This window comes from Aulonocara sp. 'chitande type north' Nkhata Bay, linkage group LG1, assembly GCF_057382095.1.
Source record: "Aulonocara sp. 'chitande type north' Nkhata Bay isolate Kocher_YH1m ecotype deep benthic linkage group LG1, A_spYH_male_GT1.1, whole genome shotgun sequence".
Lineage (NCBI taxonomy): Eukaryota > Metazoa > Chordata > Actinopteri > Cichliformes > Cichlidae > Aulonocara > Aulonocara sp. 'chitande type north' Nkhata Bay.
The window spans coordinates 27,828,828-27,848,706 of NC_141344.1; the positions used below are offsets into that span (position 1 = coordinate 27,828,828).

General features: G+C 38.3%; 1 protein-coding gene across 6 annotated transcripts in view; it reads left to right on the forward strand.

Moving 5' to 3' along the window:
- Nucleotides 1–2,349: 2,349 nt before the first annotated feature.
- cdkl5 (cyclin dependent kinase like 5) overlaps nt 2,350–19,879 on the forward strand; it is a 42,806-nt gene continuing 25,276 nt past the window's right edge. For 3 of the 6 annotated variants that reach the window (XM_086291114.1, XM_086291155.1, XM_086291146.1), the window contains exons 1-3: nt 2,351–2,866; nt 5,588–5,957; nt 10,666–10,700. In XM_086291114.1, the coding sequence (XP_086147240.1) occupies nt 5,921–5,957; nt 10,666–10,700 (72 nt within the window). In that variant the 5' untranslated portion in view covers nt 2,351–2,866; nt 5,588–5,920. Of the gene's footprint in view, nt 2,891–5,587; nt 5,958–10,665; nt 10,701–19,879 lie in introns of all 6 variants that reach the window. The other 3 variants (XM_086291138.1, XM_086291124.1, XM_086291134.1) reach the window with 3 other exon arrangements.

Below are 19,879 nucleotides of genomic sequence, written 5' to 3' on the forward strand. Positions count from 1 at the left end.
CACCGCGCAGTGCTGTAATTCATTTTTTCTTTTTTTTCCCTTCTTGTTAAAAAAATAACCAGGTTAGAGCAGGGGAAATATTAATTAGGCCTTGTATTAAGTAAGTATTGATTCATGTTGGGTATTTATATTAAACAGCATGTCACGTGGAAACGAAAATCTTTTTCTTTATGTGTATTTTTGTTATTGTGGCATGCTAATTATCACACAGGGGGTGATGAGAATAGAGATGACATGAAATGTAAGTGACGGAAGGTAAGCTGTGTTAATAATTAAAAAATGTTTTTAATCAATAAATTAAATTAGCTGAAAAAACAGACACGTAATCTGTGTTACAGTAACAACAGAGCAGTTACATTCAAAATTTACAATTTTGAATTTTGAATAATTTATTAATGTAAAACTATAAATGCGCTTTCGCGAAAATCATGCATTTTAAATAGTAAAATCAGCAAATGACAATGATGTGATTTGTGGTATATTATCAAAGCTGATATAATCATGGCTGGTTGAGAAGGAGTTCATTTTGTTTGCTTTGTTACTTCAGTTGTAACAACGTGTCTGTTTCAAACAGTTCAGTTTTCTAAAATTGCATTTTAATTGATTGTAACCAATATAATTAGGTAACATTTTGTATGTTGTATTTATTTGTGTAAAAAGTATTTCTAATAATGCTAATTGAACATTTGTCACTTTTTTGTTTTGCTTTTTTTAATTTCATGGGTATAAAAACGCCTTTTGGGTTAATTCTAGTATATTTCCCCCCTTTTTTTTCTTTCTCCATTTATTTATTCAGTGACTATAACAGCACCATACTATATAGGAGTAATGAATGAACTGTTTCTACCTGAAATGTAATGGAATAAACATCCAAAGTAGTATAGAGTAACAGAAATACTAAACTAAGGTTCCTCAAGTATGTTTTGTGTACAGTATTTCAGTTAAATGCATTAGTTATGTAACACAGCTACAGATTTAAAAGATAGCTACATAATAGTCTAGAAATATTGTCACATGGCAGTAGTTTATAAGTGAAGATCCTCTTCCAGTTGTGACACTGTGGCAGAAAGCAAACTCTTTCAAATCTCAGTATATGAACAGTAATTACTTTTCTCTCTCATAGTAATTGTGGTATGAAATCCAAGTGGCAAAGTGTTGTTTTTTTCCTTTGTAAAATGGTTATGCACATTCACCAACCAAATGACACCACACAACATGTAACATAATAGTCAGTTGGCTACTGTCCATTAAAACATTTATAAAACTGTACTGTTTGAAACTGACACTTTGTCACATATCAAGCAACAAAGTAATTCAAATGTCATCTTTCTCCACAGTAATAAAGCCCATGTTAATGACTGGGGTTACTAATCCAGTCATAATGTGCTAAAACAATGTAATGTGTTAAACCAACATATACGGTGCTGCTGCAGCAAACTGCAGGGCTGGCATTTAAAATTGATTTCATGTTTGCACTTTTACTTCTTTGTGTAGCAAAAGAAATGAGCTGGCCATTTATCTGGATGCTATTATGTATTCAGATTTAGTATAGACATAACAGTACAGAGAAACCTGTTTGTTTGTTTGTTTTAGTTTAATAGTTTATTGTAATATCTTTTTCTTTTACATAAATTTAGAAATAATCTCAAGCCTCGTGCTATAATTATTGTGGTATCTTGTTGCATTGGGAATTACTTTAATAGGTTTAGATTTTAATAAACAATCACCCCACACACTGTGATGCACTGGCAGACAAAATGATCCAATACAGGCACAGGTAGAGCTCTCAGTCTGAAAAAGGACAACTGGGGTTTGTAAGTCATTAACTTTTAGTATAACAAATGTTGCTCAGACAAAAAGGTAAGTAATTTTTTAAGGTACATTTAGCCTATATTTGCTGATATTTGCTACAGTTTACATAAATACACGCCTTAATGGCATTCCTCTTTCTCCATAAACTATTCTCCTAATGGCTACTGGACGGAAACTGAAAAAAACATTTATCTTATGAACACGTTAACCACATTTCCTCAGAAAAGATAAATCACACCTGCCAAAATGAACTCGAGAAGGTCAAACCGAGACCAGAAGGAGGTGTGTGTGTGGGGGGGGTCACACACAAACAAAATAATGCAGCATTTAATGTGCACCATCTTTCTAACACCTGCTCTCATTACGAAGCCGGTCGATGCAGTGTCCGTGAGTCCAGTGGATTCACACCGATTTCGCCAATTAGTGCATTGGTGGAGGGGAGGTGTAGGTGAGAGCGAGTGGAGAGGAGCTGCAGGAAGATTTTTAATCAGTGACACAACATGGGTTGACCAAAGGGGAGGGGAGGGAGGCAGCAGCAGTAATTAACAGTGTAAAAATCTGCGTGCTGCTGGAAGGAGACGATCACCGGGCTTATCAAACGCTCAACAAACAGTGCGCTGGACTGCATTTCCATCCCAAAGTTTTATTTTATCTCGACTCGCTGTGGATCTTAAACCACTGCTGGAACGCGCAGACGTCCGTGTTTCTATTGGCTGTGCGCAGCGTCGCTCAGAGGAATGACGATTTTGCTGCTATAACCAGCTGATGCTGAGGCTATGAACGCGGAGCCTCTGAAGAACTGTTGACGGTACATTGACACCCCGTCATCGGCGTTATGCCTGCGGATTCGGTCTACCGTCCGTCCAAAGACTGAGTGAGTAGGACATTTGATCGTGTCACGACGCACAGGCCCGGGTTTCCCCCCTCCTCCATCTCCTGTCGCTCCACATGATGTTTCTTCGTCTTCCCACATCATCATTTTCATGGGCATGATGCTCCGTGCTTCACAGATTGAGCTTTCTCACCTCGTACAGGCGTCACATCGCATCTGCAGGTAAACCTTCGCGTGGTTTAAACGGTGAGGTTTTTTACTCGTTATCTCGTCGGATTTGATTTGATTTCATTTTTGGTATGTGTTGGGAATGATGTCTTACCACGGGTTCATGAGTGAAGGCTTTTTTTCTTCTTGAATTGTGGATGTTGTTGTGCAACATTGTCGTGAACGTGGACCGTTATAATGTATGCACTGGTTGCTGTGTAGGCTGAGAATCGCGTGGACAGCGATGGAATGGTGGTGCGCTCTGCAACGCAGCGACGAAAGAGACGCAGTTTCGGTGCAGAGAGAGCAGCATTACTATCCTCCCCCCACCCCCTCTCTCACCTCACGCAAACACACATAGTCTCGTGCACGCGGACGCACGCACCTGCCTATTAAATTTACACTCCCAAACTCACTTATTGCCGAGGTTTCTTTGCATGCAGACTCCAACGAGCCTCAGTTGCAGTGTCGTGTTGCCGTCCATTCTATATTCATTCAGTATTTTCTGGACCTTCACGGTGATGTTTTCACCTTGTTTCCATTTCGTTTTGCAAGGAGAGGAAGCAGCTTATCAATAAACCGAATGCATGCTGTATCCATTTTATTTCCTCCCTAAAGTATGAGCTCTAATGTCTCATAGATCACTCTTGTCGCTGGCGTATACCTATTAAAATGTGCACTACGAATTAATTCACTACCCACTGTCCTTAAATGACAAGCCATGGGTGGCCTTAACGTCCACCTTATCTCTTCCCCTGGAAAGACTTAGCTGTGTGGAGCGTACACTGCATAGGAAAACGCCCACACAGGCACATGAGCCAAGTCAACATTAAAGTGTTTTTTTGCACTGCTGAATAAATCAAGTGTTATACAAATGAAGTTGGACTGATACCGTGAGAAGCTTTGATGGTTCCTGTCCAGCAGCATTCACATTACAAAAGAGGCATTTAATATTCGTGGTCAGTTTTTGGATGTGTGACAAGAGACAGTCTGCCTTTAGATGTAATTGTTCTGGGGCTTTTTTTTCTTTGCTTTGCTTAAACAAAATAATAACAATATTACTTGTACATAGATGTATAATAACCTCACAGAAAGATTGAGGGGTAACTATAAGCAAAGAGGGAGAATGTTAAATCTTTACATCAACCATCTCGGCTTGACAGATTCAGAGTTCTGCAGAGACAGCGGTCACTTCACAAAGTGTAACTGTTGCTGATGTGAGAGTGGTTTTGGAAAGTAAAACAACTGTTTTTGACCTAATGATCCTTTAGCTTAAAACCCAAGAGGTCACCGGGATTGTTCTAAATCCTCCTGACGCAGACGTGAATTTACACATCCGCTTTCCTTGATTGAATTTCACCCAATAATTCTACAGATGATCTGGGTGTTGTCACGCTGTGTGATCGAGTGCTCGGAGCTAAGTTCAAGTCTGACGCCACACCTGAGAGGGTATTGCTGAGGTGTAGGTTGTAATGATGACCCAATTCTTACCCTAATGCTATAGTTTGGAGAAAGACAAAGCAGACCTATTTGAGGAACTAATGAGAGTAGATTTTGATGTTTGTCATTTAGAATGATTATTTTCTTTGTTCTGTGATTGCTAAAACTGGGAGAACAACTCATTAAAAACCATAATTACATATTATTTTTGCTTGTTTGAGTTGTGATGACTTAGACCTCAGAGGGTTAACTTGCTAATACCAAGAATGTGTCATTTTTACTGTGTTCAACATCCAGTTTACCTTGTTAACACTTCCTTGTTAGCCCAAACACAAAAACTGTTAATAGTTTTGCAATATTTAGGTGTTATGTAAAATATCTTGATGCATGCATCCAGGTAAGGAAATCCCAGAAAGCTTGATCGTGTTCACCTGGATGTCGTGTTTACAGTGGGAGAAACGTTTAATCACTCATCCAAGTGACTTCTTCAGTCACTATCACTCACTTGGATGAGTGACGAAACATTTCTCCCACCAAGATGATGAACACAATCAGCTTTCTGGGATTACATAAAGTACTTGACAAATTTTTTTGGAGTTGACGACAGGAAACACGAATGACGACACAGAATGTGATGGTTAATCAAGTAGAGACCTTTCACTGAAAACCACAAACATCACTCAGCTGGCGTCTCCAGAGGGAAAGTCAGGCCGAAATCTGTGGGCTATATCATGCATCACTGTTTGTTACCAAAATTGTGCCAACCCATTTAGTAAGTGCGGAGATGTTTTATCGGATAAGTGAAAACTTTGACCTGCTGATGGTTGCCGAGTGCTGTAGGCAAATTAAAGAGGATTCATTCTCCTCGCACCATGGATATTAAAGCACTCCATCCAATGGCTGTCAATAACTTTATTAAATAGCAAAAATCCCTTTTTTTGTAGGGACGGTAGAGAAAAGGGTAGGGGATCACTCAGAAGAATCCTCTTCTGAGGATCTTCTGAGCACCTATGTTGTTGACATGCTTCCTGCAGCATCCTCCATGTTGATGTATAGCTAATTAGAATAGATGGGATCTGTGTGGAAGTCATGCTTAAGCCATGAGTTATTTAAACATGTCCTCAAGGAAATATTGTCTTTCTGTATATCTACATGTCCTACTTATTCACTGTCTGTGTCAGGAAGACTAAGAGCATGCAACTCCCTGTGCAAGGAATGATGGGATATTTGGACCTTCAGAGAGACCCTTTGACAACATATTTAATTGCATCTTTGTTTTTGTCTCTGGTCTTCCAGGTTTGCCGGCATGTAGTGTTGGATGGAAGTAGAAGAAGGACATCAGCACATGGAATAAAGGGAGCGCAAAGGACATCTGAATACACTCGACTCAGATACCTAATAATTACAATAATAAGAGATATTTTTAAAAAGTCCAGAAAAGAGGCAGAGAGAGGGAAAGAGAGAAGCTATGGTGTAAAGGGAGTGAAGATGGGCTGTGGTCAGACGCTTGCAATGTTCCTCCTGGAGTCCACAGTTCACTCCACCGGCTGGTCAAAGCAGGAGTCTCCTCGCTAAAAACCCGAGCAGCTCATTTCACCCGCTGGAGGAGCCCTCACTCTCGGTGATGTAATGAATAAGTTTGAAGTCCTTGGCATTGTGGGCGAAGGTGGGTGGATTTTACACGGCAGATTTCACTGCATGCTTTAAAACTTGAAGACTTTATGTACTGTTGCTGGTAACACTGGGGTCATAACCAGTGTACATTTTAATGGGATTCAGGTGTCTTACACTGCACAGCTGAAACCTACACACATAGCTGTTGACAGAGAGTATATATCCTACTTTAGCATTTTTGAGCACAGGCAGATTTTAAAGGGGCGCATGAGCCTCAGAGTGTGGTGAAGTCTCCCATGGAGTAATGTCTAATTCGTTATAATAATAGCTTTGGTCATTAGGTCGCCATATTTATCTTAAAACAAAATTGTTTTGGGTTTTTTTGTTTGCATGTATGCCTGTTTGATAAGAATGCCTTTAAAGGTTTTACTATGAAGCCTCGCTCTTTCCCGTTTTGCAAATTGAAAACATCCCCTGCATATACCTGTTGTTTGGATCCTTTCCACAGCACTAATTTAATCAGTATGTTAACAGTCAAGTATGCTCACCCCTCTGCTGCTCAGTTTATCTTCTCTAACAGTCTCTGTTTTTATTCCTTAATCACGTTCAGTTGCTTCTATTCTGTGTGATTATCATCATCATCATCAGTGCAGTCCAACCCTTCTTGGTCTTGGTGCAGCAAACAAAAATATGAGTATGAATATGCAGAATCTGCAGGCACGGGGACAAGATTTTTGTTTAGACCAAACATGTTTAAGAAGGTGTTGTTTGCATACAGGTAAACAGCCAGTCCAAAGAATTGCACATTTTTATTCAATTAGATTTTTTCTTTGAATTTGTCTGCATTGCTAAATGATAACTTTCATGTGGGATAGGAAGTCTGGCTACTCCGGAAGCCCCAAAATGTTATCAGATGATAGCCAATGGGTTCCCATGCCTAAAGCCTTTAGTTCAAAGGGTAGGATCAGCGCCTTCCTGGCCAGAAAGAAGTGCTGAGTTTGATAAGCACTGCTTAGAAAATCTAGTTTCAATTAAAATTACTTATTGAATTAAAAGACACTCCAAACTCAAGAGCAAGAACTGATTTGTAGTGCTGATGAAACTAATATTGCTTCAATCTATAAAACGCTGAATTTGCCATGTACAGGTAGTTCTAACTTTCAATGCTACTCTAGCCTTACTTTGTTCTTGGTTAGTATGAGATGATTTAATATAATCACTTGTTTTACTGCTTAGGATAAAATTAGCAGTGCCTGTCTGACAAAGACATCCTGTTTATAGATGAGAAAAGCACTGTATATGGTTTTGGTTGGAAGTGTTTAGCTTGGAGGATGTAAAATGCCTTATTAAGAAATCGTAGAAACCACACATTTTTCAGCACCATATGAGTATTGCTGAAATGTTGAATATGCATGTAAGTAATTCTTGCAAATCAACTTTGTGAAATTTTCAACAGCATAAATTAGTCTTGGTTTTTCGGAAAAGCTCATCCTTGATTCTGCTATTTTTATTCCTAATCGTACTTTTCTTTAAGGTTTATATAAATAAAATAAATAAAATTGCACTTTTAGCTGTGAGTGACTCTTAAGTGAGCCACACAAACGCCCTTTAATTAGCAATCCGTGTAGCTTCTGCTTCTTGTAGCCAGCAGCGTGATTTGCAGCTGATTTGACTGAGCTGGATCGACATGTATTCCTGCCTTACTGTAATGTGAGAAGACAGAGTAGCCAAGTGTTTATTCTGCTGTTGGTAATTCTCGCAAACTGTGATCTACACCAGCACTCGTTACTACATCTATCAAAAAGTTATGTACACAACGAACCGCAATAACAGTTTTCATACAGTTTTCTGTTTGTTTGTTTGTTTTTCTCATGTTAAAAGCTCTGTGTGTACACATTTTTCATACTTTACACAGAGTATGTTTTATATATACAGTGTAACCCTGGCGGCATATATTAAAGTTAAGTGTTGTCTCTGCCAACTCGCTTTTTTATTGTATTGCCATTTTTCTTCAGCGTTGACACAGATGGGTTTGCTGTATTTTAAATGTATGCTATCACTAAAAATTATTTCATCTTTTTCTTCCAGTGAAATTGTGTCTTTTTTTCTCTAAATACATCCTAATACCAATGTATTAGGGGTGCGATGATACTCGTGTCGATATTGAACGTTCGATACAGTGCTTTCGGTTCGGTAAGCATATGTATCGAACAATACAAAATTTTTAATTTATTTTATCAACTTTCCTTCTGACGATGCTGTCTGTGTTGAGCGCTCGACAATGCAGCCTAGGCAGAGTAGTCGAACGCAGATTCACTGAGCGCAGGGCAAGCTAGCGAGACAGAAGTTAAGCTCTCCTTGCAAAATGGCAAATTGAACCTCCCCCACCCTCATTTAGATCTGGCGTTTGGAACTATTTTGGTTTTCATGTGACGTATGACCCTGAAGGTAAGCGTGTCATGGACTAAAGTAAAACAGTATGTCGGATGTGTCACGCAATGCTCAATTACATTTTTGGGAGCTAGTGTGTTAGCACAGTTTGCTGTTAAGGTGTTGGCCGTCCAGCCCCATGCACAGGGCGATCCACAGTAGCTCGTTAACGGAGATTTGCGGTGTTGTGGAGTTAAAGTCATTTCAACGAGATTAACGCTGACAGCACTAGTGGGAACACAACGAATATGACTGCACATTTACTCTGACATCATCCTAGTGCAAAGACAAGTGGAAGCAGACAAAAACAACAAGCACTGCTACAAACTTTACCGCCGTTAGCACATGATTCTCCTTATGGGGACCTGATATGTTTAATATGCTGCTGAGAATATAGCCCAGAAGAAGCGTATAGTATAGCTTTTATTTTGGAAAGAGCCATTTCTCTGTAATAAACTCTCTTTTCCAAAGATGAGTGATTCCTCAATCAGATATATTTATTTTTTATTACTTTTTTGTTTCAGCAACATTAAATTTAAAAACTGTACTTTTGAGTTAAAATATATATTTATAATTTTAATAAATGACAAATTAAAAAGGCATGAACATTTTTTTTTGTATCGAAAAAATATCGAACTGTGACACCAAAGTATCGAACCGAACCGTGAATTTTGTGTATCGTTGCACCCCTACAATGTATGTAAACTTTAGTCAGCAAAACTATAAAGAAGATTTTTTGTCATACTCATGAATCAGAGGTAAAGCAACTTCAGAACATTTTGTTCTTTGTAGACAAAACTCCTTCACAGTTGCTACATGTTTTTCAAACGTGACAGAGAATAAAAAAAAAAAAAGATCTGAATAAACAGCTGCTGCATTTTTAGCTTCTAATATTTTTTAAGTGTTTCCTTTTAGAATGCAGTTAGCTAAACAGGGAGTTTGAATGTTGTAAGGATCTTTCTTAAGAATCTCCAAAAGTTGATTCTGTTCATCTGGACGTAGCGTTTTGTGGGAGAAACTGCAGGTTTCCCCGATCTTATAAACAGTACATTTGCATAATGACTGAAACCAGCCCAGTGAAGGAACAATGGGTTTAAGAATGTTATTTAGGAGTCACCATTCTCTCCTTACTGCTTATTTACACATTCATGTTCCTGTGATTTATCAAAGAAACACATTTGTACGTGTACTTGTAATACTGCTGGGACATTAAATACTCTAACTAGCACCACTCACCTATCGTTGTCCATGGAGAAAGTAAGAAAGGAATTATGAAACAACTTAAGTGGGTTTTTGAAATTCCCATAATCATGTAACTCATGCACACGCTTGTGAGAGGTCTGTGCCATTTATTGCCAGCAATTTATGTGTATTGATAAAATGTTTGTTTTACCATGTAAGTAAATCAACTTTGTAAAACTCTGGAACTGCATAAATGTTACCACAGAGACCATTTCTACAGTTTTTCTGTAAAGACAAACTATATTTCTACAGGCTTCTCTTCATATCTGCACCTCTTTCTGCCCCTATAGCAAACAGATAAATATTTGAATGAATCAAAAATCTTATGATAAGAAATATCATTATAAAAAAATAGGTTTTAATTGTTGTTGTTTTTAATTTCCTTTCACAAAAAAAAAGAAAAACAAGAAAAAAATAAACACTGAAAGTAACTCCGAAAGCAAGCTAAGTGACAGATGGTGTCAAGGCAAAAGGGCATCATTCTCCGTAAGACTGAAGCTATAAAAATCTCTAAAACTCTGCACAGAAATCAGGCCATTGCCACAAAAACAGACCGATTGTGGCAGAAAGACAAGCAGCATTACCTAACCCATTACGTTGCATATGTGATCTGAACAGCAAAAAGAGCAATTTGGAAAGACGTGGAAAACATTAACTTCAGCAAATGCGAGTCCAGCTGACATCCTTGCAGGACAGAGCCAGAGACTCGACTTCTGAAATATCAGCCATCATCCCAGTCTTGTTAAACTGACACAATCATCTGTCTTAGTAAAGACAGGAACAGGGACACGGTGTGTGTGTGTGTGTGTGTGTGTGTGTGTGTGTGTGTGTGTGTGTGTGTGTTACTTGTGAAAGGTATAGCTGTGAGTGTGTGTTGTGTGTGGGAGAGCGAGTATGCATGCCTCCGCCTCACCTATTAACGGCTGTTTCTCTGGTGGTTCTCACCTACTGTACTTCTTTTTCATGAACCTGTTTGTTTGAGGTTTGGAGGTCAAAGCATAATTAAGATGTCAAAACTTTAACACCACATCTGAGTCTCACTTTTTTATTGAGCGTTTGCATCTTTCTCTCCATTTCTTCTTGTCCAGGAGCATATGGAGTGGTGCTCAAGTGCAGGCATAAGGTAAGATAGTATTTCTGATTTCTCAGAGTCTTACAGTATGCCTGGTTTGTTTTATTGTGATGTAAAGTGTTTGGATGGTGGCAAACTTTCACTGAGAAGAATGGTACGGTGATGAAGACTGAAACAAATGTGACTGGTATGATGGTTAAAATACTCAGAAAACTACAATGTCAACAGTGATGTTTCATCCCTATTTCATCCCTGAAATGTTAGCTAGCGTGTTTTAACCCATTGTAAAAGCATACAGTAATGGAGGAAATCCTTTGCTTGGCTCTAAGTCGATATACTATGTAGACAGAAATGCTGAGCCACCTACACATTATCAAGAGTAGCTGCTCAGTAATGGAAACGGATACCCTGAAGCTCCCAGCTCCCAGTTTTGTGCAGATGTTAATGCCGGAGAAGGTTTGGATGTCTGTAGAGCACTAGCAACTTTTACATACTATGCATCTCAGCATTCAGTGACCCCGCTCTGTAACTCCAGTGGTCTGACCCTTTGTCGCTGAGTTGTAGTGGTTCTTAGAAACTTCTCTTTTGCAATGTTATCATTTACAATTGAGGGAGGGAAGAAATTACAACCAGTGAGCTCTGTAGAACAAATCATTCTTTCACAAATGGTTGTAAAGCCAGACTGCATGGCTATGTGCTGGATTTTATACATCTGTGGCAATGGGACTGAAAACAGCTGAAAGATTACCACTACTTTTTTTTCCATATAAAGCGTCTGGTCTGTATTTTAACAACCATATTTCTGTAGCTTACAGTAGGGAGACAAGCTGTATAAGTACAGCTTAGACTTACAGGTCTAATTCATTTAATAAGGAACAGATCTGCTGTTTTCATAGAGAACATTTATTGATGGCTTAGTTTGGAAGATTCTGCTATTGCACAAAATCGACCAGCGAGCAATTATAATGCAAAACGAAATAAAGTTCATTTCGCTTTTCTAACACACCCACAGTTGGTCCATTTGTTTTGCAGACAATGTGCGTGGTCACAAATTTTGAGCTACAGACCACTGTGCTCATTGGCAGATGGCAAAATTTACCTCATGCACACCAACATTTGCAGCCTCACCAAAAGCACATCTCAAAGCTGTGAGGCTATTTGTGCTAGGGTACTTATACTTGCAATGCCAAGCAAGTGTTTATCATGCAAGTTATTATCATTTGCCAATTGTTATAAAACACAAGGTAAAGCTGAGGCAGATGGAACCGTTAGTATTGCATTTATGTCCTAAAAAATAGTGGCGAAAGTGGTTTATTTATCGGATGATGGGATGGATGAATAGACAGGGAATCCCTTTAGAGTGAAAGAATGGTTACAGCCACCTTAAAGGTAGATTAGAAACTTTAATGTCACCACTTGCACATGTGCACCCTCATATGAATCACTTACTTGGTGCTTACTCACTGTGTCACGCTGTAAGCATGAGTCTGAATGTTCTCTGACAGACATTGTTAGATCACGTTGGATTTTAGCGGTGACTCTTAAAACAAAGTTATTAAATGTGAGCCATTAATGTACTTTGTATGCATGAATGAAAGGGCTGAAGGTGTGACTCATCCAGCTGTGTCTTACTTAATATAACGGTGCGGTTTCAAGCTTATCTTTAGCTGTTATATGGTCCTATTACTTGTTTCTCTGCAGTCTGTTTATAAAGTAAATGAATTTTCTCAACATGTGAGAACTTTCCAAATCAAAATGATTACATTACATTGTTTGTCTTTTTGACTTGTAATGATTGGGAATTCTCAAACAAAGCTCAAAGACCTTTTTTACACTGTTGAAATTTTGGACTTTAGTCCAAATTTATTAAAACTGCTCTGCAAAACACTAGTGCACATGCAACCAAAGACCGCCTGCAGCTGAAGGACAAATTTTCACAGTGTGACTTCTAATAAGGCTCGCATGTGAATACCAACCAGTCAAAAGGAAATGAGGCAAAATACAAAGGGCCAGTTTTGTAATATTTGAATAAATTTTAGGAATGAAACATTTCCTTCCCAACCACGTCAAATCTCTCCTTTTTCTCTTACTGCCATCATGTGTTTAGACTCTCTGCATGGGCTTGTGGGCCAAACAGAAGAGTTGTGCAGTTGGATATGAGGGCAACTGGGTGACTGGGTATTTTGTCGCCATGTCAGGTGGGCGACATACACACCTAAGTTTGTGAATGTGATGACTCAAGAACAAGGCGACATGGGATTTTGAAAGTGATACCATAGGGGTGTCTGCTCGTAGGCTTGGGGGTAGCACTGGTGGTTGCCAGTATATTTTTTTAATTAATGCCACAATTCACTGGAATATACGACATGCCTCAGGAGGATATTGTCTGATAGATTTTATTGGACCCATCCTACACAATGTAACATTAGGTAAACTTGCATGATGATTGCTGCTACGCTGTTGAAAGTTATCTGCAAAATAAGTTGTAAGCTAACACACTCATTCAGTTAGCACCTTTTATCTCTACTGGTCATGTTAAACGTGTGCAGTCAGTTATCTTTATTAGAGTTTTTATATTGTCAAATCTGAAAGGCCCCCACGTAGTTCTGTGGTTTGGCATCATGCATATCCATTCAGCATTGTTTCTGTTGTTTTCTATTAGCGCCAAGAACAAGTATAGCCTAATAGTCAAGAAGCGTGAGCAGGTCACAGTGACAGCACAGCACGCTGCTACCTGTGCATGTTGCTTATATGCTGTGAATTTTGAGGGTAAAAAAATGTAACAAATTTACCAAAGACATATTTAATACCTTATTAATTCAGTTAGTAGGAAGTAGGTTGTTATTTCATCTTTCAGAAATAACAAAGCTTTTTGCTACGTGATCATAATTAGCAGCTAAATGTGCTTAAACTTACAGAAGGTAGTTGTGTAGATTAACCCCCTTCTAATGAAATTCTGTCCATTTTTGCAAAGTAATATGTAGCTATAGCTTTCAAGTCAACGTAGAGTTGTTGTCCGAAGTTTACACACATGGACATAGAAGTCATGGTAACTTTTAAATTTGAATGATTTCTTTAAATTGTTTTTTTTCCAGGGTGAATGATTGTTGTTGCTGTATGCTTAATGACTTTAAAAAACAATTTAAACTTTCTCTAATTGGCTGAAGGACAAAAGTATACATACAGGCTGAACTATAGGTTTCTGAGTCATTTCTAAACAACAACAGAGTCCAAGAAATTCAGTTCAAACAGTTTACATAAGTACAACTTATTTGGATGTGTCAACACTTCGCCAGGGTCTGAAAAAGGACCCAGACTTTTACCCTCCAATGAGAAGAAATGTGCAGATGTTCAAAAACAACCCAGGAACTGCTGAGTCTCAAGGCTGCTATGAACTGGAAACTGCTGAAACACCAGCGTCGCTGTCCACTGTAAAGCCAACGAAGAAAGAAGCTGCTCAAATGGACAAGCCAAATACCTTCTGAAGAAAATTTTATGGTCACACGAGACAAAGACTAAGATTTTTGGACACAGTGACAAGAGTAAAGGTGAGTATCTCAGGCCTAAGAAGACTATAGCAACTATCAAGCATGGTGGTGGTAGCATCATGCTTTGAGGGAACAGTGGATGGAATAATAAAGGCAGACTACCTCCAAATTTTTAAACTTCAGCCCAAATCAACAAAACTTGGACATAGTTGTATGTTCCAACAGGAGGACAATGATCCCAAACACATCAAAACGGGTTCTGGAATTAATAAATCATTCACGTTAACATAGGCTTCTGGAATGACTTTCCCAAAGCCCTGACCTCAGCTCTACTGAGAATTTTTAGAATATAACCAACTAACTGTGCCAAGAAGAGTGGTCAAATATCCAGCCTAAATATGCAGCGTTATTGAAGGTAGTTTATGGCTACCAAAGCGTCTGCTTGACTTACAACTTGCTAAAGGATATTTAACCAAATATTAATGTGAGTGTATCCATATATATGTGTGAGCCTGTATGTATACTTATAACCCTTTGTGGAGGAAATGCAAAAGAAATTCAAACTGCACTCAATTTCTTTTTTTTCCTTTTTTTGGTGAATGTGGTGACTGTGAATGTATGACTGCAGCTGTAGTTAACGAAAAAAGTTCAATATTTGCCTCTTAAATAAAGCAGTACTTAGTGTAAAAGCAAATTTTGTTACTGTTAATTCAAATGATTACGGTAATTTCTTATGAATGACAATTGTGTTACGTAGTACTTCGTTCACAACCACTAGTTATTCATTTATAAAAATGGCACCTAATGTCTAACCCAACTTTGTCTAAAGTGATGAGCTTGATGTTCAGAAAACATGATTTTCAGTCAGTGGTTTTAATTAGTTTTAGTTAGTGTGATTGTTTATTTACGATTTTTATTTATTAAACCTTTAAATTCACAATATAGTCTTCTCCAATAAATCTCACCTCTTTTTACATGGTGCAGTACAATAAACCAGACAGCCCATGTGAAAGTACGATACAGACACAGTGGTTTGGATTGATAGTCAAGTATTTTCCATTCGTCTTTTCAGATTTTTGTATTTTATGTGTTCATTGATCAGGCTTATTTAGGGCTTTTCCAGGCTTTTGAATCAGTCTTAGGCAAGTTGACTGCCGGTATGCTGAGTGGAGCACTGATGTTTTAGAAAGCAGGAATAATGCTGTCAGCTACAAACAATGCAGCTATTCAAGCACATTAGTCAATAAACTTGGAAGCAATCTTGGAATATAAAAACATCTGTGGATGAATCAGCATGTTACAATTGAACACACACACACACACACACACATTGGTATCCTGGCTTGGTCAGAGAGGAATGGGGTTAATGGCGGATTACAGCAAATATGAGCACCTGTATTCAGACATTCATTAATAAATAGACCTTAACGAAGAGCTTAATTACACTGAAACTAACAAAGGGGGCCCTTTTTGATAAGCACTGATGTGGTTTACATGTGAAACAGATTGCCCCACACTGTGCCTGTTGAAATAAATTTTCGGGGCTTTCTTCAATATAAACACTAAAGCAAATTTAAAGATTAAAGAAGCTAAATTGCACATTGTTTTTAAAGACACTTTACGCTTAGATGTGCAGAAACATTGAAATTGCCATCTGTTTAGTGACAGTTTAAAGTTACTTGACCTCCTTATGTGTTTGGATTCTATGTGTCTATAATTTGTACTTTTTTGATATTGTCAGTGCACACAGAATAGGTTTGTGGCTATTTTGTGATTTATTTATTTTTTTTAATTGTCCTCAATGTTTCGGTTGTTTTTAACAGACAGATAATTGAATGTTTTTGATAACTGAATGTTTAAAGGCAGACTTAGCATTGAGTACTCAGGATTGGTTGGTGTTTTCCCTGTAGTCTATTTTCCTACATACCATACAGTCTGAGCATGTTTCATCCAATATATCCTATCATTATGACGTCCTTACTTTGCTGTGCTTCATAAAACTTTCAAAAAAGCCATAAATTATACATATTGAGTGACATTCTGAATATGCATATACTTGCATTCTGAGAACATGAACAAAATGACACTGTAAGTAGAACACAGTGGTTAGGCAGGAAGTTGAAATTCAAAGAGGGACAGATAAAAGAGAAGCTAGAAGAAAAATCTGGGAACCAGATGTATTAACATGCAGGATGCAGCTGAATGTAAATTTGGACAGCGCCTCATCTCTTAAGCATATTGGCCTGTTGTGGAGGAAGGCTTAAGTTTTTTGGCTCTTTGTACTGTCTTTGTGCTCTAAAGATAAACCCTGCATTTGTGAGAGAAATGTTTGTCTACCCGTTATGGCAGAATCCTAATATGTCTAAGAGACACAGAGAAATGCCAAAGCATAGTAAATCCCAGTCAAATTAAAATAAATCTTTTTGGTGGCTGTAGCTAAAGAGGTAAGGCAGGTAATCTACTAATCAGAAGGTGACTGCTTCAGTCCGCATGCCAAATATTTTTGAGCAAGATACTAACCCCAAGTTGCTCTGATGCATCCATCAGAGTGTGAATGTTAGAAAGAAAGCACTTACGTATAGAAAAAAGCGGTTGGGTGAATGAGGCGAGTTGTATAAATGTGCTTTGAGTGCTTCAGTAGAGTAGAAAAGCACTGCATACAGTAAGAACCAGTCCATTTACCATTTACCAGTAAATTACTTTCCAGTGGTTATTGGTACTGTTTGTATTATTGTATGCACTTTAGTCAGACACAAAGTGAGAGACAGAGCAGGAGAGCAAAATACCACTAGAGCATAACCATTACTCTCCAAGGTTTATTGTACTGTATTGATTACTCCATAAAAACCATTCTGAGTCATTAACTTTTAATTAAATATGATGTGCATAAAATATCTGAGGGACTAGTGAGTGATAATAGTGACTTTTAAATTCCAAGCGTTCTATATGCATTTTTTGGGTGGTAGAAAACAAGATATGAGCTTAACAGTAAAGGTGACCCTAACTTAATGCACAGAGGTGAAAATACCACCTAACTTAGCTAATATTTTAGCTTTACCATCAGCGTACTCGTTCTGCTGTCGAGTCTCATTGGCAGGCTTGTTCAGTAACAGAGCTCACCTCACAGTATGCCTGCCTACATAGGCTATGACAATGTTCAGTCTTTATATTAATTTATTATAGCCATGATTTTAAAAGATGACCTTTCTTTACACTGTGGTGTGTGTGTGTGTGTGTGTGTGTGTGTGTGTGTGTGTGTGTGTGTGTGTGTGTGTGTGTGTGTGTGTGTGTGTGTGTGTGTGTGTGTGTGTCACAAAGTCCACTCTGGCACAAGAACAGTTAATATTTCCATGCTTGCATAGCACAAATGAAACAGCTAATAACATAGCATATCTTTAAAATTCAGTATTTTTCTGTCACAGACTTTTTTTTTCTTTCTCTGGACCACAGATTTGTTGTTTTCAGCAAATCTCCATTTCATAAGAAATTAAATACCAGCTGTCAAAGTGTGGGTATGTTAAACTGGGTATTGCTTCCCTTCCTCTGGGTTACTAAGAAGTGACATGTGACATGTTTCTCATTTATATGACAGTGTAGGGATTCATTTTCACACACACTTGGAGCCAAAGATTCAGACCATTGCAATAAAAGCTTTTTAGCTTTGCTGCAAGAGAGCAGTTATTTTTACTTTTCTCAGCTGGAAGCAGGGCAAAAGAGAAAAGGGTAGCTGAGGGAGAGAGACAGAGAAGCAATGTGTGAATGTGTGTGCGTGCACGATGGAGAGGAGATGCAGAGGGATGTATCGAACAGGGAGACTACGCTGATGGTAAATGGGTCACCCTGTTAGGAGTCTTCAGCAGACCTGCGTGTAGTTAAGAGAATCATGCCTGCAGGCTGTATGTGCTGGGCTAAAACCTTACCCGGTGACACAGGAACTGTACAAGGAAGGAATTAAATGCATTTTAAATGTATGTTCATTTGTAAATTATATATGCTTCACCTCACAGTATGCATTTGATGGCACATATAATTAGTCTAGTGAACGTGCGCCAGCGTTTGTGCAATGTTCCGCCACTTTATGCAAGTGTTTTTATTAGCGTATGTGGGTGTGTGCATAGAAGCTTGTGTTATCTTGAATTTGTGTTTTTGGAGTGACAATAGCACAACCTACACAGCCAGTGTTTCCTGGTGCCTATACAGGATCTCAGTGCAGTGCTGGAGGGCTGAGAGGACTTGTTAATTAATTACTGGTAGGCGACCAGCAGAAAATTCATCAGTGACTCTTTGATAATTGATTACTTGTTTAAGTGGTTTGTCACATTACAGTCCCATTCATTTACTGGTTATAGATTCTCACGCAGGTTTTACTTGAATTTCTCCGTTTAAAATCTTTGTGATCAAAACCTGATGTGTTAATTTCACTTTTCAATCCAAAGCAATTTGAAAGCATAATAATAATTGTAAGAAAAAGAAAAAACTAGAAAACAAAAAGACGTACATTTCTCAGGAAATTTTGAGTGTCCCAATGCACCAGCTGGCCATGAAGATGTCACCACAAGTAAGAGCTAACCAAATAATAGCTTTGGGGAAGCTGTAAGACATTTTAAGGTCAAGATTTAGGTAGCCAAACATAAATAAATAAATGAATGAATAAATAACCGTGGATAAAAAGAAACAGGTGTGGAATGGTCTTTAGAATATGAAAGGAATTTTATTCTGAAAGTCTAAAGCTTTTGCAGGCATCCTGTTTTTACAGTAGTAGTCATAATTGAAAGAATAAAACCCACTATCCTTTTCAGCCCTGAAAAGAAGCTTTACTATTTGCAAGCTTTTATTTTGACAGTCTAGTACTATTTAGCTAGTCTTTTTAGAAATGAGAGACAAAGTGTAGACATTTGTCTCTCCCATGTCCAAGTGTGAAGGAGACAGGAAAGAAGCGTAATAAAATGGAATTTGGTTATTGAGTAGGTCTTATTTTGAAAGGCCAAATTTTTTAAACATATCCTGCTTAAACCACTATGGCATCCACACAATAGTCCATTATATTCATGCATTACTGTAGCGAGTTTACATCACAAAATGAAGTACCTTGAGCCAACTGTTGTTGTGATTTGGTGCTATATAAAAGAAAAAAAAGAATTGAATAGCTCATTATATACAGAAGAGCCAGCATCATTTATGAGCCCCAGCAATTGGCTGCAATATTTGTTGCAAGCTTTTATTATGAAGGACACACTTTGCTTAGAGTCTGATTTTGAAGGTGAATCAAAATTTAGACAGTCTGGATCATCTTCCCTCTCTTTGCCATCCTTACAGCAACACTTATTCAGTCCAAATGACATCCTGATGTCCTTGCTGTAGATCCTGATGAGATATATCAGTGAGTCAATGTCTCACTTGCTCCTGGCATACAGCTTGATGCCATCCATGTACAGGAGGTGGCAGATGGTCATTCAACTCCTGAATGTGTTTCTATAACCACTTGCTGTGATGAGCTGGCTGAGGGTGTTGAGGCCTATACAGCACAGCAGCAGGAACAGTGTATCACCTTGATGTAATCTGAACTTTGATGGTGACTTGTGCAGTTAGCATGGAGTTGTTGTCTTCCAGAGATTCATTCAGTACCTGATGAAGGCTATTAGTACACCATTAATCTTTTATAGCACCAAACACTCCCGTAGTCCATGTAAGGCACAGGCTTTCTTGCAGTCAGTCCAGGCAGTGCTCAGGTTGGTCTGCCTG